Genomic DNA, 24,125 nt, shown 5'->3' with positions numbered 1-24,125 from the left:
TGCCATTTTCATGAACACAGCAAATGTCAAGCTGCAGCAGACATTATGCAGTTAGAATACAATGCCTTTTTTAAAAAACAGCAACTTATTCTTACAGTATTTTTGTGCTGGTATGTGGGGGTGGGTGGGAAATGAAATGTTTCAGGCTTCAATGATGGCTCGCAGACCACACAGAAGTGGTATGTGTGTTCGTGCAAGACATAAACAGCAATACAAAACAAAAATCCCAACAAAATGTTAGGAAATATTAGAAAAGGTGTGAAAGATAATATAATAGTAACAATGTCCCAGATATCAGTGACCATACACTCAAATATGTCATCCTCTTCAGCATACTGAGGTCTTACCGGAAAGGGGACAGAAAAGGAATTAATATACTGTGTTTGGGGAAACTTGTGAAATTTCACCTTGGAGAAACTCCCCGGGTTCAATTGCATCGAGGAGTGATACTAGTTCCACCTTTATTAGGGAATAATTGCTTTTGTGACATCAGTAGCCATTGCAGCATGGCTGGGGAGCCTTTGGCCCTCCAGATGCTGTTGAACTCCAGTTCCCATCAGTGCTGGCTTGCATGGCAGTTGCCATGGACTGTCTGGACACAGAGGAATGGTAGGAGGCACCAGCTGGGGAACCCCCAAGGGTAGAAGGCTCAGAGCCCAGGGACTTGTGGTGAGACAACAATGAGTGGTAAGAGGAAGAAGTCTGGGAGGAAGAGGTGTTGGAAGCTGAAGTGTAACAGGGTTTAGTGAGAAGACAAGAGTCTGTGGCTGTGAGAAGTCCACAATCGGAAGCAGGAGAGGAGGAAGGCCAAGAGGCAGAGATGAGTCAGGCTGGTGCAGAAGCCAGGAGCTTCCCCCTCCTGCTGCAACAAGTTCCCCTCCTCCCTGGCCTCCCAGGATCAGGAGAGGTATGAAGCGTGAGCAGCTAAGGCAGCCATGCAGGTGTAGTCTCAGATTGCTTGGGAAAGACCCGGGAGAGGAGGAGACTTAGGCAGCTGTGGGAAGGCAGGGACCTTCAGTCTCCACAACTGCTTCATAGGGACAAGACCTATCATTAGGCCTGGCACATGAGCAGATCCTGTTTCTTTTAATAAAGAGTTAACTTCGCTTACTCTGTAACATCCTGAGTGTTACAGGTTCCCCAACTCTGCATTATACCAATCCTAAACTTCACCCAAGAACTCTTGCGCAGTCAGTAATCAGTGCACTTAAGGTAAGGAGCAAAAAACAAACAAACAAAAGGCCTGCGACAACAGTGAGAGTTGTTGTAATACCTGCTGAGGTCACAAAGGTGCTACATTTTCTTCTCAGTAACGTAACCATAGAGATGAGCTAGAGGTGAGCAAGGCTGAATGGTAAAGGGCTGAACTCTGTCTTTTCTTTTAGCATTATCAAGAATGACTATTATCCAGGCACTGCTCATACTGCTTACTTCTCTAATGTAAGATGCTGGAATAAAACATTTCAAGCTTTACTTTAAACAGGGAGAAGCAGGTGTGCCAGGAGTACCTGGTTTGCCGGGACAGAAAGGAGAAAAGGTAAGATTCTAGCCTCATATAAGCTTCACTGGTGGCAACACTGATACAGTGGTACCTCAATTTACAAACTTAATCCGTTCCAGAAGTCCGTTCTTAAACCAAAACCGTTCTTAAACTGAGGTGCACTTTCCCTAATGAGGCCTCCTGCCGTCAGTGCCCTTTCACTGTTCGGATTCCATTCTTAGACCGAGGTAAAGTTCTCAAACTGAGACACTATTTCTGGTTTTGTGGAGTTTGTAAACTGAATCGTTCTTAAACCAGACTGTTCTTAAACTCAAGTACCACTGTATTGTCTTGCTGTACATGTTAGAGAAAGTGGAAGTGGGGAGGAATCCTTCAGCACATTCTGGTTTCCTTTGAAAAGCAAAGTAAGACCACCGCTATTTCAAAACCCTTCCAACTCAATGACATAGCAACGCAGCGGAAGTTACAATTTACTTTGACATAAATTACACTGGCTTCCTACAGCCAGTGGATTCCTCTGCCCAACTCTAGATTGCATGGAATCCAGGAATTTCAAGGACTGTCTTGCCCCATATGAACCTCTCTGAGCTCTTTGATGGATGCTCTGCTCTCAGTGCCTTCACCTTCATACAGTAGGTAGGTGGCTACCAGGGGCAGGGCTTTATTCATTGTGGGGGCCCCGATTGCAGAATGCTCAAACATATTTACTTGACAATAGTTTTAATATTTTGGTAGATGGCTGGGGGAAACTATTTGCTTGGTAAAAGCTTTTGGTTGACTTGGATTAAGGCAGTGCTGTGATTCGGTTTGGATTTATACATTATTTATTTCGTTATTGCTTGTATAAGATGCCTTGAACATGATAACGATGGATCCCATCTATGTAGCATTGTTTCAGTGCCTGGTGAATTTAATCTTTCATATAAATGAAGGCAGATTCCACTTTATAATTATCAGAGGTAGTTTCTGACATATCATAATTTATTGGACATTCTGTCCAATTGCTCCTGCTTTGATCCTCCCCTTTTGCACAAGTGTCTAGGAATCTATCCTACACCTGCTTGGAAATGCCAAGGGATTGCCTCAGTTTGTGTTGGACTACAGTGGTACCTCTGGTTGCGAACGGGATCCATTCCAGAGGCCTGTTCACAACATGAAGGGAACACAACCCGCAGTGGCGCATCTGCGCACGCGCGGGCTGCAATTTGCCGCTTCTGCACATGCGTGTGATGTCATTTTGCGCGTCTGTGCATGCGCAAGCGTCAAAACCTGGAAGTAACCCTTTCTGGTACTTCCGGGTCGCCGCGGGATGTAACCTGAAAGAACATAACATGAAGCGGACGTAACATGAGGTATGCCTGTAATTTGCTTCTGAGACCTTTTAAAAAAAATAAATCCTCATCTTTGAGTACATTTTAATAATTGGCTGAACCTGTTTTAGGGATCTGATGTGCTCAAAGCAGCGAAGCCGGGTTGAAAAATCTTTTCTTGAGTTTGAATGCAGGTGTTCTTTCAAATCTAATTCAGCTCTGAAAGGGCTATTTCAAATTTCACATTATTCTGCTTGTCAATCTGCTTATCAGAATACAATGAAGAGTTTATGCTTCCAGCCTGTCAAGATCAGCCTCAGGGAGCTTTGTGGTGTTTCCTTTTACCAGGGCAAAATGATTTAAAAAATAAAAATCAGCATTTAACAAATGTAGAGACCCCACTGACACCGTCCTTTGTTGCTAGCCCTTTAACAAAACTGTGGCCTATTTTTGTTGTTGCATTGCCATCTCATGCAATCTCCCATTCCAGGGATTGGAAGCAGTTGGAGGCAGTTTATTTCTCCTGCTTTTGAAGCTTGATATTTGTTTCCAAGCCATCCTGCTATAGTGTGTGTGTGTGGGGGGACAGTTTCCACCCTGTGGGCCAAATCCTCATGGGCCAAATTTGGCCCACCTGCCCATCCCCTGGCATCACAATGATCTCAGCTGATTCGGCACATTGAAGCCCTGAAATCAGAACCTGAAAGCGCCATGAATGCTTGAAAAGAGCCTTGTGCAGTGCTTTAAAGCCCTTGAGGTTTCTACTTTATTGCACATCAGCTGATAGGTGGTAGAGCCAAAGCCCACAAGGAACTGCCTGAGTTTAACTTTGTTGCCCATGAGCTTGATGGCTGGTACAGCCAAAGTCTGCTTTCTGCAATCATTGGTTGTGCGACTGAGTTCCTCGCAGGGGTCTTACTAGTGCAGCCAATCTAGCAGGCTTCAGTTCTGCCACTCATCAGCTGATAGCAGAGCCCTGCTTTTCCCTGCCAACACACAACTGGGATTGCATTTTAAGGCTCCTAATTGTGTGTCGGCACGGACGTCACATAAAACATTAGGTGTGGGACAGGTGGGTGTGATTTGGGGGAAGCAGCCTCATGGGCCACATTTGAAACCCCAGCAAGCCAAGTTTGTCCTGTGGCCGGAGGTTCTCTGACCCTACTCCAGTACTTTGGGTAAAGGTAAAGGTAAAGGGACCCCTGACCATTAGGTCCAGTCGTGACTGACTCTGGGGTTGTGACGCTCATCTCGCTTTATTGGCCAAGGGTGCTGGCGTTTGTCTGCAGACAGCTTCCAAGTCATGTGGCCAGCATGACTAAGCTGCTTCTGGCGAACCAGAGCAGCGCACGGAAACGCCGTCGCAGGGATTTGAACCGCCGACCTTCTGATCGGCAAGTTCTAGGCTCTGTGGTTTAACCCACAGCACCACCCGTGTCAGGGCTTATTATTGCCTCAAGTCCCAGCAGTAGAAGGGATTCAGACAGTTTTAGGGATAAGTTACCAATAAAAAATCACAACCCACCCAATTTTGCAAGTTTGACTTGGGTGTATGGATGTGGTGGGGTAATTCTGACTTTTGTTTTTTTGTGGGGTTTTTTTTTGCTGGGGCAGGCAAAATGAAGGAGCAGCATGCAGAACATGTTGGGAAATGGCCAGCAGCCATCATTTTATTTGCCCAGAATCCATCTGGGAATAGCATTACAAGACGATGTCTTCCTTATGTAACCTGCTCTGCAAGGCCATTCTTATAGCTCATCTTGGTGACCCTCACTATGCCCTCTCCTGCCCCCAGCCTTCTTTTATGCCTCCTTTGACCCTGTACCCAGCCCTGTACCCAGACTGGTTATGATCTAATACTGAAGCTGAAGAACAGATTCTGTGTCCTCTCTAGCCTTCATTTTGTGCCAAGACTGCCCTAATTCTGATGGCTTCCTACCTACTGTATATTATTATTATTTTATTAAATTTGTTCAAGGCAACCCAAAGCAACTTACAACCAAGCAACGTACTTTTGGGACTGGATACTTGTGTATCAGTACAGTAACTTCAGAATAAACTCCATCAGAGTAACAGAATAATTAGTCCCCTACTTAACCACAACCAACCAATCTCCAATAACCGCCTGGGACATGCATTTCATTTATTACAATCCCTCCTTCTCTCCATAGAGTCCTGTGCTTTATCAGGTGGAGTTATGCCTGAGTCCTGCATGTTTGTGTTATGTGGGAATTGAGTTGGGTCCTCACTTGTCCTCAGCAGATTACCATTGGTGTTGGGAAAGATGGTGTGGGGTGACAATTTTTGCTGATTCTTCCTTGCCCCTTTGCTTGCTGAAAAGATGGTTGGGGGACCCCCTAGAAGAGCAAGAGAGGTTGTACTGGGGACTGCAGAGAGAAGGCAGTATTGGCAATAATTGCCACCCCACCTTCTTCCAGCATAGATGCTCTGCTGAATCCCCAATTCCATGTGAAAATAGAAGAAATTCTTCCAGGTGTGCAGGAATAAGCCTGGATCCCACTAACTGAGGATTGGGGGCTTTTTTGTGGGGAGGGTATATTTTTCTCTGTTTTGTTTGATGACTGCTGCTCTGTGACATTTGTTGGGTACAATAATACATGCACTTTAGCGCCTGTCTTGTTAACTTTTTTTTTTTGAAGTCCTCTTTTGCTCTTGTATCATGATAGGTTATTTAACCCTGTGAACATTGCTGCATATCGCTTGAACGGAAATTCACTATTTAGAGGAATAATATTGGCGGCTCTTAGTACTTATCTTCAATGGAGCTTTCCTTTTCTCCATTTCCAGTTCATGATTTCTAAGTGCAGACTGAAGTATTACTAATGTCAAAAACATGGCGATATCATAATTATATCTCATCCTGTTTCTGATACTCCGATGACCCTCAGTTATGTTCATTATGCCTCCTAATTTCACCAGCATATTCCAACTGTATATCAGATTTCCTCAACATCCGCCTACTCCCCCTACCAGCCATCTGAATGTAAATAAGTTTTCCAGAGTTGAACTTTGATGTATCCACACTCTGCAATGTGAAAAAATTGCCTTTCTGTGCAGACCTTTGAGTATTGTTTTAACCAGTTTCTTATCTATCCATCCACAGTGCTACCTTACAGTCCATGATTTCCAATTTAGGTAGAGATCTCCCATATGGTGCAATATCAGATGCTTTGCTGAAATCTAAACAGACTAAACTGACTGCATTGCCCTTGTCCAGAAAACCAATTATCTTTTCCAGATTACTTTGACATATTCTACCTTTCATGGACCCATGCTATGTTTCTTCTTGTTTGACCCCTTTTTCCTGTCTTGTATCGTTCTTTCCTTCCATATTTCTTCTGGGAGTTTCAGTTACGTTGATTTAAAAAACAAAGCAAAACCTGCAGTTAACACACTGACAGCTCAATGCCAAACACATTTATTTGAAATGAAATCAAATTTCTTTGAATGCAGCTAGGCATATTTAACAGATCCGTAGGACTGAAGCTATAGTCTAGCCGTCCCCAACCTCGTGCACCCCAGATGTTTTTGACAATAACTCCCATCATCTCTGGCCATTGGAAGACACCAGGTTGAGGAAGGTTGATTTAGTCCAAAGCTCTGGGTGACCTTTGAGATGACAGAACAAGGTGCTGCTAGAATGGACTGCATCAATTCAGGCTTCATGTCAGGGATTACATTTATGAGTGTTTTCTTTACATTCAAACAAGAAATTACTTGAAAATAGAAAACTAGTGCAGAATGAAAGAGACTGGGAGAGAATAATTAATCTGGACAGACACCTTTTGTGGTACTTTGTTACTTGGGCTGTTTGTGGGGCTGCCCTCGAATATGTTTTGGAGACTGAAGCTGATAATTGTCACTGGTCATGAAAATGCTGCATTGGCTGCCAGTGAGCTACTAAGCCGAAATTTAAGGTGTTAGTACTAGCATATAAAGTTCTAAATGGCTTGGGACCCAGGTACCCAAAACTGCCTTCCCCAATGTCAACAATATTAGATCCTATGGTTGGCAGGTCAGTTCTTACTGGTGGTGCTGTCACTGGGGCTTGGCATTGACCAATGACAAGGTCTTTTCATTGATTGTCCCATTGCTGTAGACTGCCCTCACTGGTAAGGTGTGTCTGTCTCCCTCATTATTGACTTTCAGCTGGAATTTATGACATTCCTGCTTACCTAAGTGTTTGATAGCTGAAGTCACTGTTGTTGGCAACACACACTGGTTGAGAGAATCTTTAAACTGTTTTTTCTTTAAAAGTTTTAAAGAATTGTTTTTATTATTGATTTGTTTGTCACACTGGGCTCTTTGGGGATGAAAGGTGGAATAAAAATAAAATAAATATATAAATAAATTCATCCATCCATAGCAGGGCATTCAGAACCAATATCCTCCACCCGTAGTCTGAAGCGGTACAATCCATTCTACTACCTTAGGTTGGAGGAACCTGTTTTTCTGTACTGGGGTGTGTGGCACGTATGAACAAAATTCACTGAGAAAGGTGACACATTATTGGGCCAGTGGACACATTGAGATTTTTGAGAGAGCGTCATAGGTGCTTCTCTTCCATCTCCCTACATGCACATGCAAACACTGGATCTAACATATCTGAGTGTGCATAGCATTGCCTTCTCCATTCCTCTGACAGTTCATTCTCTTCTCCTGTGACACCCCACTTTGTTCTCCCTGCCTCCCCCAGTTGCTCTGTTTTACTCCCCTGAAGTCTTCCATATTGCTCCACTTTCCCTCTTAGCTTCTCAGTTGCTCAGTCTACTTTCTGTTTGGCTGCTCAGATTGCAGCCTGAGCCTTGAAAATCACATAGATTTCAGAGAGGAAGTTGGGGAGACCATTGCCCTCCTAGCTTCCTCCTTCAGTTCTATAACAGTCCTCACCACCTCATGATGAAAAGGGCCGTGAGGGGAGCTCAGAGGCTTCCCAGGCACCTCAAGGGTCCCTTTGTACCCACGGGCACCACATTAGGGACCCTAGAGTTAAAAGGTTGCAGCAAAGGGATTAGAAGCCTTCCCTGGTTTCTAGGAATGTGAATCATCGTTGGAGGGTCTAGGAATGACTAATACCATAGGAACTAATAGATAGTCCGTAAAAACTTTGAAAGAAGTTTTAACAATTTATTCTACATTCTTATATGACTTACAGGAATCTTAATAAACAGATAATCAAAAGGGGGTGAGTGGGTTAAATAAAATGCTCAGGGTAGTATGAACCCCAAATAGCACACAAACTGCCTCATGGGTCAAATGTTGGCTGCCCTGAACCTAGTTCAGCTGTGCATGGACTGAAGAGTTTGTTTGATTTGAGTCTGGCCTCTGCTTATTAAAGTGACAATTACATGATGTAGGCATAACTTCATAATCTAATTTGCTGTAGTACATAGTTATCTTAAAGGCTTAAGGGGAGGGGAAGTTGATTTACTGTTGTCATGAAGCAGCTGTGTATATTTAGCATGGTTTCTAGTTAGTCACACTAAAGTCTTTTTTGTAATAAAAAAAGAATAGCAGACATAGAACTGCATGAATTCAGAGTATGCAATGTGTAAAAATATATTTCAAGAGACAACGAAATGGTTAGGAGCTCTCTTAAAATAGCTGGAAGCAGCACAGGAAGCAAAATATGATGTAATGCTCATTCCGTGGGCAGTCACAGAAACTGACATGATTAATTTCTGCTCACCCTCTCTTCTTCTTTTCCTAAGTGCTGGTGGCAGTTGCTAATAAACATAGTCAGGATTTCATCCTGCTGCTGGTGACTGAACCAACTTAGTATGTCTGCATTCAAAACCGTTTCAATGAGAAACACTAAACATCATTACTTCAATTCACTGGGTGTGAATTTCTGGAATGAGTGCAAGCATGTGCAGCTCATTTTGCTTGATTTGCTCATCCCACCCCCTCCCCACCCCCTGCTCACATGCCAATAAATAAGTGGTGCCAGCTGGTTTTTACAGGTGCAGCCCTTTGAGTTTCTGCAGATGAATGCTGTGATTTCAGGAAGACAGGTATAAAAGCTGCAGGATGTAGCTCATGGAGGCAATTTAGTGTATATAAAGGAGTAGTGACTTGCAAAAATGCCTTATTTTTAGAAAAATATTAACTCGATTGCTTGCCTTATTGCTTTCCATCATTTATATGCAACTGCTGTTCTTCAGACTAGCAAAGAATAAAACCATACCCTAGCCTTATGGGCAGTTGCTTATCCCAAGAGGTATTCTAACAGACTCAGCTTTCTTTTCACAAACATCTATTTATCTCATCTCACCTGTTTTACTTAACTTTATGAGCATTAGTAGAATCTTAATAGAGTCTGGCATACTGATATGAATCCGGACTGTCCCTGAAGGGCTCATTCCATTTACAGAAGGGACTGAAACACCCAGCGACAGGAGGGCAGGTGATTTTTACTTATTTACACTTCCCAATGCAACTTTTCAAACCATCTCCTACATTGTTCTGAAAGGTCTCCTAACCTTCCAGAGCAGCTTGTTAAGGAAAGGAGGAATTGGCAATCAACCCTTCCCCGTAGCAGGACCATCCGTGTGCAGAGTTCCACACAAATACTCTACATCCAACCCAATGTGTCTTAATATTTCAAAACTTTTTTTCTGTACTGGGGTGTGTTGCATGTATAAACAATATTCACTGAGAAAGGTCAGCTAAATTATGTCCTAATGATTCATGTGATTTTAGGGTTGGACACAACCTAAAGGTAATTACGATTCAAAAGGAGGAGACATTTCAGAAACATAAGCCATTTATACCTCAGAGACCTGCTTCTAATGAAATATCTGACTCATTGTGTTGGTGAGGTAACCCTCAAGCACATCAAATCCACAGCGGTTGTTCCATCTACGATATAATGGCAGAAGCCAGGAATCAAATCCACATGTAGCTTAGATTTGAAATTCCTTTTTCTTTTGAACACTCACATTTAATTCAGCCTCCTGAAATACCACTTTAACCAAACAGTCTGAACAGATTAGCCCATATATTAGAATAATGCAATATATGACATTCTCAAGCAATGTAAAGCAATAGGGCAGAGGGGTATAAACATTTATCATGCAAGAAGTGCCTTCAGAATCAGATTAGTTTCATAATACTAGCAAAACCTTTTTCATTTATTTATGCATTAGAAGGCAAACATATGTGGCTTGTCATTATTATTATTATTGTGTACTAGAATACTGCTTTCTTGTTTTTCTTTAATTCCAGATCAACTGAAACATATACGATTATGAGCACACTAGTGGACAGTTCCCCAGGCTATATAATTCCTGAAGTCTGAAACATGCAGAAGGGAATCTCTTCCTTAGACAATTGTTTCTAAAGACTGTTGTGAGGTGGCCTTTAAAATATTTATTTTACAATATTGTGATCAGAAGGCTTTCTTACTGAAGAAAGTACTATATAATACACGGGGTTTATCTCCAGTTTCAAAAGTAGTGTATGGCAGGCTCATTCAGTTTACAATTATCATTATACTTGTACAAATGGACAGTGGGTTTTACATATTATTTCAATAGTTTTGTGAAAGCACTAAATTCTTAAAATTGGAATAAGTATGGCCTTTTGTATTCAGCACTGAGTTGTTCTCTGCAGCAAACTGAAAGTTATCACTGGGATTTTGTAATCTACAATGTACAAGTGGATCCCCCTCCTGTGTGACCTAATCAAATGCACTTCATACAGATATTTGTGTGTATCAAATGCCATGAATTCATATACTAACTGAGAAAGTGAACTTATGGTTTTGAAAAAAGTCAATTTAGTTTTTCAACATTAACCCCTACTTTTTTCTTTATAGTTTGAAGAACTGCATTTCCAATTTATGTTGAGCTTGTCTCTGTCCGTCTAACTGCAGGAGTTATGTTTCTAGATTTTATAAGCTGAAGGTGACAGTAGACCAAGAATTTACTAGGTTTCCCCCCTTTATTCCAGTAACTTTGCTTCTGATAGGTTGATGACTCAGGGGTCGGCAAACTTTTTCATCAGGGGGGCTGGTCCACTGTCCCTCAGACCTTGTGGGGGGGGGCAGACTATATTTTGAAGAAGAAAAATGAACAAATTCATATGCCCCACAAATAACCCAGAGATGCATTTTAAATAAAATGACACATTCTACTCATGTAAAAACACGCTGATTCCTGGACCATCCGCAGGCCGGATTTAGAAGGCGATTGGGCCGGATCTGGCCCCTGGGCCTTAGTTTGTCTACCCATGGTTAATGTAAATTCTGTTGTTGCTGCTATATAGGTTTTTTTTGGGGGGGGGGCTTATATTTTGCAGTGGACAGGACTGGGATGAGCTTCATGTAGCATTAAAGAGTTATTTTCCCATTTTTCCCTAGCAGCATCCATTATCCTGGCCTTGGAAGAGATTGAACCTTGATTAATTTGAAAAAAGAAAGTCAATCAGTTCTGTGTGCATTTGTGTATTGAAGCCCTGATCATTCAAAAGTGATGAATTGAGCTGCCTCTTTGACATGGAAGGAACAGATACGCCCAGTTGTATTTTTGGGGAAAAACTGCTGTGTTGTCTGAATTGGCTATTTTGTCAATTTTGCAAGCAACCTTCATACAGATCAAAGTCTTGGATATCTGAAAATACTGTAATCTGGCCTAAAACAATTTTGGTTACAGTAGAGAGAAATGTATAGTCCGACTCACTAGAGTACAGTGGTACCTCGAGTTACATACGCTTCAGGTTACATACGTGAGGTACCACTGTATTTAATATCTATGACTTGTACTTTTGTAATATTGGCAAACTAGTCTGTGATGTTGCATGCAGAAGAAAGGTATTACAGTCCAAAACATTATTTAGGATAAAATAAAAATCTCCCGTTATGATTAAATGGTCATAGGACAGCACCTGTAGATGTTGAAAATAGTCGTGAAATTGTGATCGGAAGTCTACATTGGGGTCATAAATATTTATGATTGCTAATTTTTACCCAGCAGTGTAATATAAAATGACCTTCAGGGTCCTTGATTTCCTTCTCTAGTTGCAAAGTTTAAGATTTGCAAAGCAGGGTAACTACCCCTTTGGCTTTTTTTGAGAGAGATCGCAGTCATAAGCCTCACTTACTCAGCACTCGCATAATGTATGCCTGCCTGTTTTAGGAATGTGGCTGTCTTCACTGAGGACAATTTCTGCTCTCAATTTTTTAAACCTGTGGTTAACACTAGTTTGTATTTAACGAGGTGCCCCAGGAGATTCATGGAAATTGGAGATGTAGGCATAGCAGTATTCTCTGAAAATTAGTGTACTGGGGGAGTGCAACAGAGAGATGAGCCCCATCAATTTCAGGATTCACTATTCGTTTTTAGGCCCGAGAAGGCTAATTCTTATGTAAAAATTTGCAGAGGTGGAGGCAATGGGAATAGAAAACTAGGTAATATTCTTCACATATCAGAAGAAACAAAAATGTTAAGACATTAGCAGCACTATCTGTAACATGTTATCCCGGTCAGATAAAAAAAAAAATATTGGGAAGGAGAACAGTTGATAAATTATCTTTAAAAAGGGAGGGAGTAATAATAATAAAGAAAGATTAAACTATTCAGATTATAGGAGTGGGACTTGCTTCTTGCCTTGAAACACAAATTTCCTAATGTTCTTCCAGGGAAGGAGCACCAATCCATCCAATATTACAATGGGAGAGGTTGTTCCAGCCTGCCAACAAACTTGGCCCCAAACTTGGCCATGCCAAGCTATCAAAAGTAAGAGGCTATGGGGAACCAAAGCTGAAATGTGCCTATTCAACATCATTACAGCAGGAAGGGAGCATAGCTGTTAACTTTTCCCTGTTCTTGCGAGGAATCCTATTCGGAATAAGGGACAGCTATGGAAGGGAGGGAGGAAAAGGGAACCATCCTGGGGCCTTTACATTATATTACATTATATTAGTTTAACATTGCACACGCCTACAAAGACCAACTCTGAAATAATCACAGTCCTATTCCAGTTAATATCCATTTCACATATAACAACTAGGACAAAAGTGAGTTGGGGTTGGTACAGTGTGTGTGTGGTGAAAGGGAGAGATGAGTTTTATAAAATGATATTTCTCATGGGCCATACCTATAAACTCTAAGCCTGTTGTGCAGATCAAGCAAGCACTGGTGGTATGATGAAAGTGAAAAGGGGTATTATGACCAGCAGCCACCGCCACCCCACAAATTCTTATGTTAGAAGTGAATCGAAGGAACTGAAAAAGGAATGAAGATATTGTGCGAGGTGTGGAGGGGGCAGGATGGAGAAAGCGTAAAGGGAATTCCAACAAAAGAGAGATAAAATGTTATGGCAGGAGAGGCTGTCTGTTCAGCCTTTGTCCCAAGAGATAACATCAAGCCATATGTTTGAAGGAAATTAGCATGGTGTATTTCACATCACTCTTCAGCTGGGTGTTGCGTAAGGAAGTCCTCGACTGATGCCTCATTGCGTCCTTATGTGGCCTGCATGTCAAAGACAAAAGATTTCTGGATGTCAAATGTAAAAGCTTGTGTTTCTGTCTCTTGCCATCTGGCATACCTCTGAAAACAACTCTCAACCACCTTTTTTGGGTGGTTGGGGAATATAATAATGCACACATTATTACAGTCAACCCAATGAAACATTCCCTTCTCTCTTGCATATTTGAGAATATCTTCCTTGGTGGGGATTGGAGGAATTTTACAGCAAAGGCCATAGGAGTGGCCTCCTTCCTGTGTGGTGAGATAAAAAGATCTTGGAGCTCGATATCTTATTGAAGGGATAAATCTAAAACAGCATGCAATGGAGAGCCAATGAAATTTGTGGGGTTCCCAATAATTCCCAAATTGTTCTGGTGAGAGTTTGAGGTTTTTCACAAGCAGCCTTGATATCAGCCTATAGGGCCATGTATATTAATGATCTCTCTCCCCCAGTCCTTTGTGCCAGCCTTGTTTCACCTACTCTCCCAAATGGTTGTTTAGTGTATCGACTGAGATCTGTAGCACATCCACTGATTTTTTAATATTGTTTTTAAATCTGCTGCCATGGTTTTTTTTAAAGTGCAGAAGAAAACCCTCCTTTGCTTCTTCTGAAGCAGAGTTGGGGGAATTGTGCTCTTAGGCCCTGGTGGGGAGGCAGCCTTAGGCCCTTGGGGAACTGCAGAATTATGGCCCATTAGCACAGTTAATGAAGGAGATTAAGGTGTGAATGCCACCCATCTGCCTTCAGTGAGGTTCACAAGGATTCAAAAGAGGTACATTTGCTTTTAGGCACCGAGAAACACAGCTTGAAAAGGCAGCTCATCTAGGCGTGTCTGATCCCATCTCCATCTTAGCAGGAAGTCTGTTGGCTGTCTGTCTCTCAGCTTGTGGTACTCTTTTGCTGTTCTTGTTCAGTAGAAATAATGGAATAAAAAATAAAGCAGAATCAAACTTTTGAGGGGCTGAATGTTTTCTTAAAGAACAACTTGGACAAGCTGACAAATCTGATCTACAATTTACTTTACAGGGTGAAGAAGGAGCTAAAGGAGAAAATGGCACCCCTGGTTTTCCCGGTGAGAAGGTGAGTTTCCTGCCTCTGACCTCACGAGTTGCAGTGATATAATTCAATTGGTGTTATTGAACTGTAAAAAAATAAATTTAGGACGTTTGGCAAAAGAGACTTATATTGTTGACATCCTGAGGACCAAAATAGTTTAATATATGTAAACTAACGCTGGTGTTTGTTACCATTTAAAAACACAGTAGAAGCTACTTTTAAAAAACCCCGACAAATCAGATTTTCCCACCTGTCTTGGGAGGCAGGGACCTTGTCAGCTACAAAAGCTGAGGCTGCTGAATAGACTCTTTCTTGTACCCTGCCTCTTAACGCGGGGGTGGCCCAGCCCATTTCACAACCTGAGGTGAAAAAAATCATTTACACATATAAATGATAAAACTTGTCATGGCCGACCAAAAAATGGGTCACTAGAGGGGTGAAACATGAGGTGATGAATAGTAAACCAGTTCATTGAATTCTTCGATAGATCAACCTGGAAAACACAGAATAATAAGAGTGAGCTAATGTGTAGTCCCTGCTTATCTATGCCATATTGCAATATACGTTGTAGGTATTTCTCATCTGTGTGTTGTTTCATTTGTACATTTAATAAAATCATACCATACAGTGCAAAAATTATCTTGTTCTCTCTCTCTTCCCTTGCCACCTTGAAGGTGGCAACTGCTTATTTATGGCTCAACAGATCTTCTTCAGTATAAAAAGATCTCCCTGTCTTCCTGAAAAAAAAATTACAGGCCTTTTCTATTTCATAATAAGTGACAGACAAATTGTCATCATATTAAAACTGAAGAGAGATTATATGAAATTTGGAATTGGCACTGTTAAAGCGCAAAGCCAATTGCTGTTACGTGAAGGAGGGAAAGAAATCTGATAAAATATGCAAGGCATGAATTGCTTGTATAACGGAATGTATTGAGTAGAAAGATTAGTCAAAATAAGTATTCAAAAACAAAAGTAGTGGAAAATTGTCTGTCTGACTCTGTATCTAGTCTGATAATGTTCTAAACTAACATTAGCAAGCACATACTCATACCCAATCTGTAGACCTAGCTCATTCACTGTTTTCTGAAGAAAAGAAAACGGATCTGATATTTCCCATTTTTTAAAATAAAAGTGTAGGTTTTAAGTATGTAATTATTTTAGTTTATTTGCATCGCACTTTTCTAAATGCATAAAGTGGCTCTAAAAAATACCAAACCAACCACAATAATAAAAATTAAAATACTAAGATTTCTCTGTTTGTTCTCCCTTCTTCTCAGCACACCTTACTTCTTCTTTTTCATCTTTTTTTGAGGAGCCTGACCTGGCATGTATCACTGAAACCTGGGTGGTGAACAGGGTGGAGTTGGTCTCACCCAGCTGTGCCCACCTCAGCCAGCACACTGCTATAAGAAAAATACTGCTCCCTTTCCCTTATGGGGTATCTAAAAGTCCATATAGAATCCTTAAGTAGGTTCTCTGTCAGTAGGAGAAAATAACAGAGGCCAACCAGAGAATATTGAGAAGCAAAGCAGCTAGTAAGCGTGTTCTTTATTAAACTGTTGCAACGGTTCCCCCACGCAGGGAGGGAGGAAAGGAACCCAGAACATTGGTGTGCAAGCTCTTATATAGACTTTTGAAATTGCCCAGCCTGTAGCTCAAGACCACCCCCAAAACATCATTCATACATCACAGAAAGAGGTGGTCTCCAGCAGAAATTTGTGTGTGTTGCTTCTCTCCTGTCTGCCAGATAATGCCTTATCTGATTACCTGGTAGCCTGGCCATTCCTTTGAGATGGTAAATACTTACTTCCTGAATCTCTTACGCATATTGCTAGTGTGCTCAGCTTAACAGATACTTGCCAGACCGTATTTACAGGGAGGTGTAAGCCCCTACAGTCCAAAGACACTTGGAAAGCTTTTCCCATTTCCTTCCTCCTCCCAGAGAAATATTGGAGGTCAATTTGGGAGAGTCAAATTGGCTTCAGGATTGTTCTCCTGTACTATTTCAGACACATGGTTTATATACTTATGTATGTACATTTATGTGTACATTTATGAACATTTATTTTTTATATATAGGACCTTAGAATTCCTATAACAACACCTTCCTAAAGCACACTTTTCCTGTCACCTCACAGCTAGCTACCCTGGCAACCTTCTAAACCCCCAGTCTCCTTTCACACCTCAGGGTGTGGGGACGGACAGTTCTATTGCATTGTCAATGGCGCTGTATTGTTTCTCAACAGACCTATCTTGGCCAGGCAGTTTTGCCTAGGCTAGCTCAGGAATTCCTCTTTAGCTTGTATTTCTCCCTTCACATCCCAAATAATCAAAGTCCTGCCATTTATTAATTTCTAGGGTTTAGGGGGGTCCCCTTTCAAACTCATAACACCATTATTGTTCCATTCACAGAACCTTAGTCTTCACTATTTCAACAGCATCTGCCCCTTGCAGAGTGTGCATTTCCACAATATTATGTATTTATTGCAGACTCTTTTAATATATTCACTCTCTGTGAGGTAGAGAAAGCAAATAATTCATCAGGATTGAAATTGAAATGAATAAAACTGACACTTGCATACGGGGGCGACTTTTACAATCTGGGTTACTTCTGGACCCGAACAGTAATGTTTCATTTTTACAAAGTTAGTGTATCAGCCTTGCAAGGGCTGTGTAATGGATTGTGAAAACTGAGCTTGTTTCATTAAAAAGCTCTGAATTGGAATGCTTGGCTGTTTTGCCCCAGCGCTACACTCTTGTTTGACTCAAGACCAGTATGGTTAGTGTTAATGCAGTACTGGTTTGCCTTTAGGCCACCATACACATTCCTTTTATAGGAATAAACAAAGGTGTCTTAAATGTTATACATCTGAAATATGCACATGTCTATCATACAGGCAGTCATCAAGATCAACAACTATGTGTGCACATTTTGAGGCAAACCTGTATTTGCTCCCATATTATGTGTGAAATGGCCATTTGTGGTCACAAGTGTTTAAAGAACATTTTTCCAGTACTGACTTGGTTGTTAACAGCCTACTAGAACATTCTCAGGACTTTTAAGCTAAGTTACATTTGCTGAGACCACCTGGTAAGCAGTGTTACGTAAATAAAAACATTTCTTTCTTGATTTTTCACACATATTTGCTTCAAGATTTAGCTGTTTTAAATGCCTTGAAGCATTAATTATAGAAACAAGCATCTGAGTAATCTTCAAAAAATAAAGACATGCAGAGAGGAAACACAAAAAAGATGTCTTGGCAAGTCTACTTGTACACTGGCTCTTCTTTTCGTTTGCAAAACCTTTTAAGAGATTAATATTCTTTTAGAATGCAAAATATTTTCTAAGATGCAAAATATTCTAAGTGTACTCAGTTGCATATTTCTATGCAACTTTGATATGTCTTTATCAAAATAGATAAATGCCCGTGGGAAATTGATGGTCATCTGGACACTCTAGGGCATGTTCTAGAGTGCTAGAACCTCTGGATTTGAATTTCAGACTGCAGCTCCTCATAAATCACTCTAAAGGACTCCTTGATTTTTTGGGAGAAGCTTTTCAGGGGACAGAATGCGCTCTAGCAGGAAGGAGAATAAGAAGCCTCTCAGCTTGGGTGAAAGCCTATAGATCCTTATATCAGCTTGCTTAATTTATTAGCCCAGTTCACAAGCATCCCCGTAACACAATGACCCTGAATTAAATTTATGCAGAACAATAAAGGGCTTTGATTTTTTTTTTTTTACTGAAATGAAATAATGATATGCAAGAATAGTATGCAAAGATGAAGTCTCATCGAACAAGGAATATGGCCATATGTTCAAATTTAAACACTGAAAATGCCACGGGATGTAATTATCTACATCCTGAGATTTAGACATATTTTCACATTCAAGGCCAAGTAATGTGTATAGAATTGTTGATATATGACTTTCTGCTGTACAGTTTATTTTCTGTGTTTTTTTCTTACACCTGTTTTCTGATGCCACACTCTGAAGTACTCACTACACTCTCACCGAAGCACTTCTTTGCTAGTTGTTTATCCTGTGGGATTCAGAACTGCATGCTTAAAACCAAAGAGCAGTCTAATTCCCACCACAATAGATTGTTTCAGTAGCATCTTTAGACCCTTTTGAAAGCTGTGAGTGAAAAAGAGGAAATGGTTTACCATGGTAAAATGCATTTTCTATTGTATGGCATGAAGCAATGCAACAAGACAGGGTAGGCAAAAGAGTAGTTAACAGTATGGACCTTTGTCTTCTGTAATGGTAATGTGAACCCAGTGACCTTTTTGGTCACTGCCCAAAAAATATAATAGCAGCTGTGAGAAACTTTTATTTCAGGAATTTCTTCTGGAAGAAACAAAAATGAGACTGCAGAAATTCCCTCAAAATGTGGTCAACAGAAAGCCACATTGCCATTTGATGGTACTTTATAGGGTCACATGAGATTCTACCAAACAGTTGGATGCTGTTTTTGTTAAGCTAAGCAATAATCTCCAGGCAAGATGTTTTTTAAAAAAACCCAATTCCAAAGCATGACTCATTTGTGTCTTTGTTTCTTAAAAGTGGAATGCTCAGTTTTAGTGCTAATTGCTTACAGACATCTCCATTCTGAAAATTCACTAGTCTCAATTTTGTTAAATGAAGCAATCCAATCATATTCAGTGGTAGCACAGAAGCACCCACACCTTGCAACTCTTGGATATACACATTTCCTCACTTTCACCATGTAGGACACGTGTTTCCCTTGACAAGTTAGATGTTGAGTGACTTAAAAAAGGAGGGGGCAAGGATTGTATGGATGGTGGATCTGTATTTCTGGAAGGACCTCTCTGCATAGAGATCTATCACTCATTCCAACCCCCATCAATGATCCAGCATCAAGTTGTGTATCACCAGTGAGTCTTTGCTTATGTAACTACATCAGGAATGTCCAACAGGTCGATGGCAATCTACCGGTCGATCGCTGGGCTTTCCTGGTCTATCACGTGATCCTGAGAGATGCCCACCCCACCCCCAAAGCTCAACAACTCTGATCAATTCACCCCCCAAAAAAGCTTAACAACTTTGGTCAATACAATGAGTAGATCACTGCCATGTTTGTTTTTTTGCTTTGTTTTAGTGGGAGTAGATCACAGTCTCTGAACATCCCTGAACTACATCTATGTATTTCATACAGTGAATATAGAATGTTTATATTCTAGTATTGCCTGTGGTTGAATTTTTTGACATGCTAAACTGTGGTTAATGTGAACCGGATCGGGAACATATGAAAGCAGGAGGAGGCTAGACTTAGTCTTGTAACTCTAAACAATGATTTAGCATTATATTCAGCTGTAGCCATAGATTCTTGGGATGTTTCCAAGCTGCACAATCATATCACATATAAAATACATAATGGTTGTGCAGGTTCATAGGGCCTGCATGTAAATACTGGGCTGCCCGATGTCCTTTGTGATAGCTTAGATAATTTGTAACTAACTGGGACTCTTCTGCATCTTGAAAAATATGCAGTGTGACCATATGGATAGTGAGGTGTGGACCAAAGTGTATCAAACACTGTCAAATTAAGCAAGCTTATCCACAGTTCCTTTTTGCCCTGTTCATTCCAGGCAGAGGTCTGTGCTTAATACACAGTGTCCAAGTATTTTTTGTTATTTTGCCCTGAGCTTTCCCTGTGAAAACCCACTCTTTAAAGCTGAATGCAAATGAAAATTGAGGTTTTCCATGGATTGATGTTTGGCCCAGCTGAGCTTTAAAGAGTGAGTTTTTGCAGGGAAAGGTCTGGGTGGGGTGGGGGTGGGGAGGCACTTGGACCTGCAGCTTTAAATTGTAGACCGTGCCTGGAAAAAGCAGAGGAAATGTAAGCCCAGAGTGCCCTAAATATTCTACAGCAGCCTTTTCCAAACTGGTAACTTCTTTATGTTTTGAACCACAACTCCCATCAGTCCCAAACATCAGGTCGGCAACAGGTTGGGGAAGGCTGCTCCATAGACACCATATTCTATATTATATATTGGGCAAATATGCTCACATTTCTATAAATACCCAGACTATTCTAGCCCTTAGTGTTACAGTTGGGTTAGAAAATATCACATTGTTCTATCTATATAAGTAAGATAGGATAATGGAAAACCTTGCTATCATTTCTTCATAATTCTACATAAAATGTTTCTAATTAGTAAGTTAGTTAATGGCTGATGGATAACCCAGTTTATCCCTGCTTCAGGGAGAAGATGGTCCGATTGGTGCTCCTGGTGCTCCTGGTGCTCCTGGTGGTTTTGGTGAAAAGGTAGAACCGATTTATATCAATTTATTGCAGCTTTGTGTTTCTTATTTCTCTCATTCTCTCATTCTATTCCTTCCTGTTTTTCAGAAGTAGCAAGAGTAGAATGTTGGGTTTGGCTGCAAAAATCCCTTGAACTCACTGAATAGCTGTATCAAAGTTCCCATGTTCTGATCAAACTCAGTGGGTTGCTGTGACAATAAAATGTTTCCTAAACTGCTTGATGGAAGGTCAAATATGATAAGTAGATGAATACACTGAAAGGTGGTCCAGAGATAACAAGAAGGAAAACACAATGTTGGCTTCTTTCCAATCTAATGTTGTGTAAAAACATGGGGCCCATTGTTTGATACTAACCTGTAGAGTAATAGTGTTCTTTTAAGCACCAGTGGGAGCATAGAAATGTGCATTGAACATGACAAAATATGTTTTGTGTACATTTGGTAATTAAAAGGTCATGATTATTGTGCAGTACTTTATATCAGTGAATCTACTGATAGAAAAAAAATTCATCTTTCCCAGATTTAGAGGGACTATCCAACTTCCGTATGTGATAAGATGCATTCAAACACTGCTTCCAGAAACTATTCTTGAAACCACACAGCCTCTTTGTTCTAGTGTAATAGATATTGTACACACACCTTAATATCCAGCCTTATGCATTTACATTTTCTCGGCTGAGCTCTCTAGATAAGCAATATGTTCTACTTACTGCAAGATCACATCATATCAATAAGACTGGGTGTGCTGTTAAAATATTTAAAAATTTCTTCACATTTGCCCAAGAAAACTTTATAATATATTTAGGCATTTTTGTTTAAAATACGGTATATAAAATTTTCCGGGTTTGCAACAGTTAAACAAACCTCTGTGTGTGCACGCATCTTTTTATGTGTCTCTGTTGCTTATACTATATAAGAATTTTTCCAGTTAACCCCTATTTTTTCAGATCTATCAATGAAGCATTGTTTTACAGGAAATAAGAGCTTGGGTGGCTATTTTGAATGACCATTTTCAAGCAAAAAGGCAGTAAAATGCCTGTCTCTCAGCTACTCCATTGCTAATAAAAAGTCTGCCACTAGAAATAGCACTCAGTGTTTTATCTACCATGAATAGTAAAATGGTGATCTTAGCTATTAAGTCAGATTGTTTATGTGCATGGCATTCATATGACTGTTGAGAACACAAGAAAAGGGAATAGGATCAGTGAAATAGTGAACTATTGGAGATTATAACCACCCAGAAGTACTTTAACAGGACGTAAGGTGGTAAGTTCTGTCTATACATCTCAAATATATAGGATCATAAGGAAGTGTGAAGGTTTGAAGGCCTCTTTTCAGTTTGTTAAATATAAAGATGGTCCAAGCTATTTTGATCAAACTTGCAATTGTCAGGTATGTCATGGGGATATTAGATTTGAAATGGTGAGTTATTCTATGCAAACCTTTATTGTTATATTTTTAGCTTCCCTGCTTTAATAAAAGGAAAGTGTTTCAGAACGTTAACATTATTATCAATAAAGGCGACACAGAAACTTCGAGGGATGAAGGTCCTTTGAGGCTTGATTTTTGTATATTTAGAAGCCCCATCTCAATCATTGTTGTAATTCTGTAATTCTTTTAAGAAGTGAGTAATTAGCTTTCCCTCCTCTTACATAGAAACACAAAAGGGGAAATGTAAAGCAGTATCCATTGTTTAAATATGTTGAAATGGTTGTTTTAGAAGTTTTGCATGCTACTGACTTCTTACATTGCTCCCAAAACCAGGGTGAACATGGCTTGAAGGGTGACAAAGGTGAAGTTGGAGAAAAGGTAAATAATACTGATGTTATTTGATATTACTGTATATTGGCTTAATTATTTATAACTTCAGCTGAGACCCATTTCTCACTATTTCAGATGCAAAACTACTTTCTATAAGGATAATGGCCTAGTTCGCATGTCACATTAAACTATAGATTAAAGCCTGCTTCTCATTCCCATTTAAACCATACTTTGTTCAATGGCTTATTGTGAACTAGGCCACTGATAGAGCACTTCAGTGCAAGGCTTCTGCTGTTCAGTCTAGTAATAAGAAAACTGTTTTCAAAAATGTGACATTTACTGTTTGAATTGAATTTGTAACCATTGTTCATATTTCATCATAAACCTAGCCTTGACAAAATACTTGGTAATCGATGTTACAAGGTGCTGATGTTGCCAGCAGTAATTTATTGTATATTTGCACTTAGGACTGCCAGCTAACCCTTTTTCATAGAATCATGTACCAACTATAGCTGCAATCACTAGAGGAGTCTCATGTCCATCATCAGACGTGATGCGTGGTGGACTCCATGTGATTTCCAACATTAGCTTCAAAAGGGATTCCTGCAGTCTCACAATTCACAGTAGCCATGTGAACAGGCATTATTGGTGGCTGCCAGTTTTATTTGTGTCTCCATCCCATCCTCACTGGGTTACAACCTTGCTAGTAGGTAGCTTCATGGACTCTTGGGGCCGGCTGAGTGACTGAACTGGATTTGAGCAGGTGACATGTTTAGTGGTTATTTTTTAGAAGGCTTAGGTTGATGTAGCATAGGGAACAGGCCGAATACGACATCCTTCATTTTAAAGGCCCTCAGATGACAAAAAAGTTTGCTGTGTTGGCTTGGTGCATGTGGCACCTAGACTAGGACAGCTTTTATTTGCTTAGGATGTTACTATTGCAGATTGGCTTGAGCTGACATTTTTTCCTGCATGTGTAGGACCAGGGGACACTTTCCAGGGGTACAAATGCTGCTTGTAACTCTTCAAGTTTTAAAATTTGATCGAGACCTACAGACAGGTCCAATGAGTGCACCTCTTTGAAACAGATCATTTTTGCATCTAAAAATGAAGTATGCAACAGATTAAAAATAACTTTGACCATCTAGGAGTGCAAATGATATTGCAAAAAGAGAAAAGTTACTATCAACTTCCATTATTTCTAGCAGTTGTGAGATGGATAAAAGGGACATGCTTGGATGATATCTGAGCATGTTTTTATTTTTAAATAATTCTCAATTAACCTTTTAATGATTTTAAGTGGCTTCCCAGCAGCTGTGTCAAAGCATCCTTATGTCTTACAATTGTATTTTATTTGGACACCGGGTTGGGGTGGCTGCAGCTGCTGCTGCCACTCTGGCTGCACTATTTGTGTTCAGTTTTCCTTCACCCTAATGCAGACTTTGAAAAAATGTGCAGTCACAAATGCTAATAGCTTTCTGGTTTTGGTCTTGATTCTAACAAGTGTTTTGTGGTTGTCCAAAATATTATAGGAATCTCTGAGTGCTTAAACAGATTTTGACATCCAGCAGTCCTTCAGTGCATAGATGCTGACAATAATCTATGGAATTGCAAAATATAATATTGTAATGGAATTGCCTCTGACAAGGAAAGCCAGAAGTGTGCGTGTGCACATTTGTGTGTGTGTGTGTGTGTGTGTGTGTGTGTGAGAGAGA

General features: G+C 40.4%; 1 protein-coding gene across 6 annotated transcripts in view; it reads left to right on the top strand.

Annotated features, from left to right (window-relative positions):
• The window catches only part of COL19A1 (collagen type XIX alpha 1 chain), a 190,163-nt gene that overhangs the window by 57,325 nt on the left and 108,713 nt on the right, over window positions 1-24,125 (top strand). For all 6 annotated transcript variants that reach the window (XM_082218263.1, XM_082218259.1, XM_082218261.1 and 3 more), the window contains exons 9-12: window positions 1,484-1,537; window positions 14,329-14,382; window positions 20,591-20,653; window positions 22,414-22,458. In XM_082218263.1, the coding sequence (XP_082074389.1) occupies window positions 1,484-1,537; window positions 14,329-14,382; window positions 20,591-20,653; window positions 22,414-22,458 (216 nt within the window). The remainder of the gene's footprint in view (window positions 1-1,483; window positions 1,538-14,328; window positions 14,383-20,590; window positions 20,654-22,413; window positions 22,459-24,125) is intronic.

The sequence above is a fragment of the Podarcis vaucheri genome (genome assembly GCF_965113315.1).
Source record: "Podarcis vaucheri genome assembly, chromosome: 3".
Lineage (NCBI taxonomy): Eukaryota > Metazoa > Chordata > Lepidosauria > Squamata > Lacertidae > Podarcis > Podarcis vaucheri.
Note: the sequence above shows the minus strand (reverse complement) of the source record. Positions and strands in the feature narration are given on the sequence as shown.